This window comes from Sardina pilchardus, chromosome 18 (assembly GCF_963854185.1).
Source record: "Sardina pilchardus chromosome 18, fSarPil1.1, whole genome shotgun sequence".
Taxonomy (NCBI): Eukaryota; Metazoa; Chordata; class Actinopteri; order Clupeiformes; family Clupeidae; genus Sardina; species Sardina pilchardus.
This window is the reverse complement of record NC_085011.1, coordinates 18932834-18940452: the sequence shown is the minus strand read 5'-3', so window position 1 is coordinate 18940452 and position 7619 is coordinate 18932834. Positions and strand designations below refer to the sequence as shown.

Here is a 7619-nt window from a genome sequence, read left to right as displayed (position 1 = left end):
GGAATGTTCACAGAGAAGTCTAACATCCCTATTCTGAGAATTCACTTTGCTTCAGTTTCTATCCCTTATCCTGGGTGCTGTGTCTTCCTTTTGGAGAAGGAACAGGCAAACAGTTAGCAACTTAAGATGATCACTACCAAACGTCTTTTAACTGAACTGACAGAAAAAAAAGAAACATATGTTTAAGGCGATGAGTAGGCACAAAGTAAATATGATCACACCAAAACATGAGCTACTTCTTGCGTGTACAAATGGGATGAATAACACATGTTCATTTGTTTGTTAGCCCGTGAAAGCATGCCTGCTAATGCTACATCTCAGGATGATCATAAACACATAGCTGGGTAGACCTACCCACCTAAGTTAAGTGTCCTCAGGTTTCATCCTCTGTTTTTCATATAGTACTCTCACTCTGCCTGTTCTTCTCAAACAACTTCATGGGCAAGTCACCAGTATGAACTACTGGAATTAACTATATATTTACTTCCCAAAAGTATGTATTGCAAATGCAATCTTATGACCTTCATTAACATGTCGGATATTTCAAACAATACTGCCTAGACACATAAACTCTTTTTTTCTTGTTCATGGCAGACAAATATTACAAAACAATGGCCATCAATCAATCCCATACAACTCATCTATTACACACATCTATTTGATGTAGTACGTGTGATAAGTCAGATCCTAGTGGTTGAGAAGCAGATTTAACCTCACATATGTTTGCCTGATGTTTATGTTTCTCTGATGTAACTTAGAAAGTGTCTCACTTTGTCTGCCATCAGCACTGAATGGGTTCTATTACAGTGACCTTCATCTGCCCTGCGGCGCAAGACAGAAGGCCGGCCCCAACTGTCTGATATCATCTGGGCTACATGTCATCTCCACCTGTTCCTGCCCTCCTGAAGCAAGAGGCGGATGATGGGTGGTGGTGGTGGTGGTGGGGGGTGGGGGGGGGGGGGGGTTCTGTCTGTGATCCCTGTACAGATGGACGCAGCTTACTCTCCGCTTTACGCACTTCTCCGGATCACCATGGTGATGGAGGCACTGTCTGGCTCATTCCATCTGACGCCTGGCAACGGTAAGCAAACATGCACCTGCCCCCCCCCCCCCCCCCCCCCCCCCCAATCCTCCACCCAACCCCACACACGCACACCTGGCTTGCAGGTGAGAGAGCTGGCGATGGCAAGAGCCAGTGTTCTAGCCAAACCTGGCCCAGCCCTGAGAGAATGCCTGCGTAGCACTGTGTTGCTTTTCGTCCATCGATACAATGTGATGTGGTATTCCTGAGAACCATAAAGGTTATAGGTCATAGGCTGGATTGTTTTTTTTTTTTTAATTTTGTAGTCCAGACAGTAAAATAAGTGGTGTGATGATTCCATTTATCAAAATTGAAATCCCTTTATGATATTAATGATGACCATATTTTCTTTTACTAAAAAAATAAACATTTTCATCATGTGTTGTTCATGAATTCTTGTCAATAAAGAAAGTACCATATTCCTGGGATCTGGAACTTGACAACAAAACTGGCAGAAAAAAAAACAATATTATTATCAACACTCAATCTGGCAAATCAGTTTTCGGCATCCATCCACCCTATAAAACAACATACTTTGTACCTGCTGATATTTCCACCACATATTCCTTGAGCCTTTTAGAGATTATTCCTTGGCACAATACCCTTCTAGCACATCCTATTTTACTTCAACTATTAACATCTTACTCATAATCACTCTGCACATCTTCAACATTCAAGATATTCTCTACTTGCTGTTCAACCAGTGTTAGTGCTCTATACCAAACTTAACTAGCTCTGTCTTCTCAGCAGTTCACATAGTAACCCTTTATGATTCAACATATGGTACACATTCTCATGGGTGTACATAATATACTTCCAAACGCACGCACACACTCTCACACGCCCAATTACAAACACATGTCAAACGTCTGGCCAGCCAAGTCTTTCTATGCCGTGGCATTCCGATTTCTGCTGTCTTTTAGCCTCCCAACCAAGTTAGCCAGAGTATGACCCTGCTGGGATACACACACACACATACAGTGTGTCAGGAGAGTACAGGGTGTGAGCTGACTGTGAATCAGTTCCACCTGGACAGACAGCTCTTCCACCTATTGTATTCCCATCTATTTCTGTCTATACTACCCATCCATCAGTCCATTCTTCCGTCCGTCCCTCCCTCCATCTGTCCACTGAAGAGTGACCTCTGGGGCTTTCTCCACTGTGTCCTTTGCCCCAGCAGAAGCTGACGGACAGGGGGGGGTGAGGGCAGAGAGGAGCGCCCTAGTCCTTGTCACCAAACGGGGGTCTCAGACACCCCAAGACATCCCCCAGCGATGAGAGCCTCCGTGGACGAGAAGCTGAGGGCCGGTGGGGGCTCCGACACTGGCCCCCAGGGTGGATAAGTCAGCTGTCCTGCAAGGGGATGGGAAGGAAGAGGCCGGTTATAAGCAATGCATCCCCATGGTAAAGACAGTACAATAAAATATATTCATATAAAACTCAAACAACAATCAGACACAGGCTCTTTTGTATATAAACCAATACATTTCCTCTTTGTTTTAAACTTACATATTAAGAGTATTTCAATGTGTTGTGAGTCAGTGTGTGTTACTGCTTACGTAACAGTTCACTTATAAAAAAGAGCCCAAGTTCACTGGATACAGTGGGTCAACAGAGGCATGAGGAGAGAGATAACAGACAATGAAAACAGATAAGAGGGATAGAGCAGATAACACCAAGCACACACACACACACACACACACCAAGCAGGATTTAGAGCGTCACTGGAAGAACAAAACATAACAGGTAGTGTGCGCGCACACACTCACACAGACACACACAGACATAGACACAGAAGTTACATCAGGTTATTTTAACCTACATCCTTGTGGGACATCGCATACTGGACTGCTCATCGAGGTCGCAATATAGACAAAATTAGCACAGTGAGACAGATGCTTGTGACGCTTTGATGCAAGACACACACACACACACACACACACACACACACACACACACAGACACAGACACACATGCACACACACACACACACACACACACACACACACACACACAATAATGACATAACTGGCACAGGCCAATCCCCTATCAACAATCACTGGGGTACAAACACTTTGTCAGTAATGCACAATTAACATCCCCCCCCCACCCTCCCGTGGCTTTTTATGAAAGTCTTTCCACACCAAAGTCCTCGGTGTTCCGTCCCTGGACCCCTGGCGACATGGCGGGTCCTAATATAAGTCCCCTAAAGCTGGACGGGCGCGGGAATAAAAACAAAAGGAAAAAACCTGCGATTCCACATTAAACACCATCAGTGTGAGTGCCCGAGTGCCCTCCACAGTCCCTTTATCTAGATAATCTCCCGTTGAACGAGAGCGAAAAAAAAACGCCCCGTGGCAGACAGCCACTGAATCTCTTTGTTACCACGGCGATGGTTACCAGCGAGGCTTTCATAATGAGATGTTCCAGAACCTTGAGTCGGTGGGGCTGGCACGGCAACCGGCAGAAAACACTCCTCTGCGCCGCTAACCTAGATTGGGCCGGCGGGTATTAAAGCCGTCTCGCCCTCCTGTGTTGGGTGTCTTTGTGGATTTTAAATGATATCCTACCATCACAGACAAGTACGTGGGCAGCTGTGGCCTACTGGTTAGGGCTACGAGCTTGTAACCGGAGGGTTGCCAGAGGGTTGCATGTACATTACACCTTATATGAATTGTTTTACTCATTCTGTATGAACACTTTCAGTACAGTTAACAAGTCATGACCTCAACCTGAAATAACACAATGTACTACTATTGGCTCTGTCAGCAGTCATGTATTGAAAACTGAGACACAAGTAATCCATCCCTGTGCTTTTCTTATTTTTACCTCCGCCAAGGAGGTCATGTTTTCATCGGGGTTTGTCTGTCTGTCTGTCTGTCTGTTGTTCACAAGATTTCAATGAAATTTCAGGGAAGGTCTGAAATGACCCAAGGAAGAAACGATCAAATTTTGGGAGTGATCCGTATCACCGTCTGGATCCAGGAGGCGATTATGCTTTCGCTTGGCGGAGGTTGCGCTCTCTGAGTGTCTTTCTTGTTCTGCTCTGCAGCACAATGCATCCATGTTTACATGATCCATTAGGGTGGTGTGTGATTTAATACATTTCAGTGCACGCTCTCCCCTCATACGCACACTCACATGACACACACATACACACACACACACACATGAGCACACACGCACACACACACACACACACAGAAAATACCCACCACCATGACTCCGGGGACATCTGTTTTCTGTCTGTGCATGGCGATGCCATTGTGTGCCACCTCCACCGCCGACCCCTCCGTCTGCTCCTGGGAGTCCCTGCGGCTCCTCGGCTGCCCGGCGGGCACTCCCCCTCCCACCGTCGTCGTCGTCGAGGGCGTCGGCGTCGTTGTCGTCGGCGGCGTCGTCGTGTCGTTCTCCCAGCGCGCGAAACCCTTGGAGCCCTTGGAGGCCTTGCGGTGCGGCCGGTAGCGCATCTTGGGGAAGGTGTGCGAGCCGCCGTCGCCCGACGCCCAGCCGTGGTCGCCCCACAGCGGCTCCGTCTGCGTGGCCTGGCTGGTGGTGGCCCGCTGGAGCCGCACCGAGATCCGCTGCGCCGAGCCCGTCATCAGCGTGATGGACTGCTGGCCCTCCAGGTCCGCGCCGCCGGCCGTCACGCTGGGAAACTCGAACACCTCGTCGTCATCTGGACGAAAGGAAGAAGGAGCAACAGCGTGTGTACAATAGCGTTCAACGTATACAATGACTATGGTATAGAATGTAGACAAGAGTATAGGTCATTGTGAAGACGTAGGGGTAGGTAAGGGGTACATGGGGGGGGGGGGGGGGGGGGGGGGGGGGGGGGGGGGGGGGGGGGGGGGGGGGGTTATTGTGTAAGTGTGTAAGTGTTTAAGTTAATTGAAGGCATTAGGCCGGATGAGTCATACATGGCTCCATATGGTCCATTGTACACTAGCATGGAACATTGTTTAAGGTGCAATAGGCAAAGATGGATGTAAAGATATTCATAGGGTTGGGGGAGGGGGGGCAGTTAACAGGATGTGGTAGAGTTGTCAGAGAAGATTGAGAGAGGTGGAGACAGTAGGGTGGAGGGGACTTTAGAGGGAGCTGTGGTTGGAGCACCAGGAAAGGTGAATGTGGTGTAGTCTTGGGTATAGGGCAGACAGAGAGAGAGAGAGAGATGTACCATCCAACCAATTGCTGTTTCCAAAAGCAGAAGTCTGTCCCTCTTGAGTTAATGGTGAAAATAAAGTGAGAAATACTGTTACGGTCAACGGCTGTCCTGTTATGCTATCCCCGTACACTCTCCTACTGCTGTGGGCACCCCAGTTAAACTTCTCTGACTCGGAAATCTCCCCTGAACAGACACCACTGCCTTTTTTTTTCGCACATTTGTGATTAAGTGGGCCTCAGGCAAGATGTGGGATGGGGGAGTTGGGGTCTCTGAGGAAAGGGTTAACCTTCCAGAATGTTCTAGCCCTTTGCAACACGGATCAGGCATTTTTCGGTGCAGTAAAATACACTGTAGTCATATACCTTCAGCTTTTGAAATGTGTGTCATAATCACTCATGTGTATTGTATTACTCGCTGACAATGGACCCATGATCAGGCTTGGTTTGGTGTAGCCATAGACCCCAGACAATACAGACGATCAGACTTATCCTTTATACAGTATGCAGACTCCAAAAAAAGAGGACTGTATAGATTCCAGATATATAGATTTCCATATCCAGATTTTATCATTTAAACGAAATGTTTTGAAAGAGCAGGACTATACATTAATGATGTGTTATTGTAAAAGCAAAGTCAAGAAAGGACCTGCACACCTCGATAAGGTTTTTTGCAGGTGCAGCTTTGTTAGGGGTTGAATTCTTTGAGAAGTATGGGGAAAAGCGCACCACTTTTATTTGACTAACGTGCTGACGTTTCGGCACTAGGCCTTCATCAGAGAAGCTTTGCAAAAAACATATTGTAAAATTGACACATAATTATTGTAAAAGCAGAAATAATCACCTTCCCCTTTGCAGGAGGCAGGGCGGGCGGGGCTACTGGGCAGGGAGCTGTGGGTCAGCGGGCCCGGCGACACGCTGCCATGGGAGGTAGAGCGCGGAAGTTTCCGGCAAGCCAACACCAGCAGCTCCCGACACTGTTTGTGGCAGTTGACCCACAATCTGACAGAAAGCAACACACACACACACACACACACACACACACACACACACACAGACACACAGACACACAGACACAGACGTCAACATTTACCCCGAAACGAGGAACGTTTTCAACAATTATGTCTGGTGCGGTGCGATATTGTACACTGTTGATTTCCAGTCAGTGGCTTTACCTTTGCATTTGTATCCTTGTTTAATAATCCCCCACAGCTGTTTGGGAACACAAGTGCGCACAGACAGGGAGAGAGAGGGACAGACAGAGAGAGAGAGAGAGAGAGAGAGAGAGAGAGAGAGAAGGGTGGAGGAGGGGAAGGGAGAAGAGGCGAGGGTAAAACTAGGTTAAAATGGGGATTACAGTAAAACAGCGTGTGTGAGAAGCGGCACCTGAGCGCGGTCACAGCAGAGTCCAGCCCAGTGTGGACGTAAGGGGACAGGGAGCGAGGCAGGGTCGGCCGCTACTGTGCCATAAACAGGATACAATTCCTCTCAACACCCTTCCTGCACACACTGAATTTGAGTGTGTGCGTGTGTGTCTTTCCTTGTATGTGTGTGTGTGTGTGTGTGTGTGTGTGTGTGTGTCTTTCCTTGTGTGTGTGTGTTTGTGTGTGTGTGTGTGTTTCCTTGTGTGTATCTTTCTCTGTGTGTGTGTGTGTGTGTGTGTGTGTGTGTGTGTGTGTGTGTGTGTGTGTGTGTGTGTATCAGTGTGTGTGCAAGAGAGACAGAGAGAGAGGGGCGCACACTGATCTACTTTTTGCTCCATATTCAAAGTACCTGAGCAGAGCATTCATAGTAGCCTCTTAAAACCACGTAATACATGACAATCTGTCACGCCATTCAACCTCCATTTGGGTTCTGCAGTATACACCCAAACAACCAGAGCAAATGGGGCAACAGAAGAAACACACAAACTAGAGTAAATAAACAGTAAAAATAATATACTTGTGCTTGTTCCTATGCCAGTGATGTGCAACCCCCCCCCTCCGCATTACTAACACTCGAATATGGATTTCATCGTTAAAAAAAAAACGCTTTCTATTCAATCATGCTGTCCGAATGAATCAGTGTTGTTTTGCTACAGTTCGCTAGTATAGCCCTCAGACATGGCAGCTAGCGCTCTCTCTCTCTACATATGCTGGCCCTCTCCTTGAGTGGTGCGTAGACTGGGTTTCAGTAGGTCATGGATAACCTAGGGGCCCTACCGCAGCCCCGGTGAGTAACCCTCGCTCCTCCCCGGCCACCATTATTGGTCTGTGCTTCGGGGTGTACTGTATTTAAATTAACTGCATGTAAATATTCCTACAATGTTTTTTTAAAAAAAAAATATTATGGGAAACAAGGCTCCTCAAGCCCTGAACAACAAAAGCAATTGTGA

The 7619-nt window shown here is 47.4% G+C and overlaps 1 protein-coding gene across 1 annotated transcript in view; it reads right to left on the bottom strand.

The window, feature by feature from the left end:
• Positions 1–1146: 1146 nt before the first annotated feature.
• rasgrp3 (RAS guanyl releasing protein 3 (calcium and DAG-regulated)) overlaps positions 1147–7619 on the bottom strand; it is a gene marked incomplete in the record, with an annotated part of 33804 nt that continues 27331 nt past the window's right edge. Inside the window, 3 exon segments of the mRNA XM_062519703.1 lie at positions 1147–2434; positions 4297–4760; positions 6090–6239. Coding sequence (XP_062375687.1) covers positions 2426–2434; positions 4297–4760; positions 6090–6239 — 623 coding nt within the window.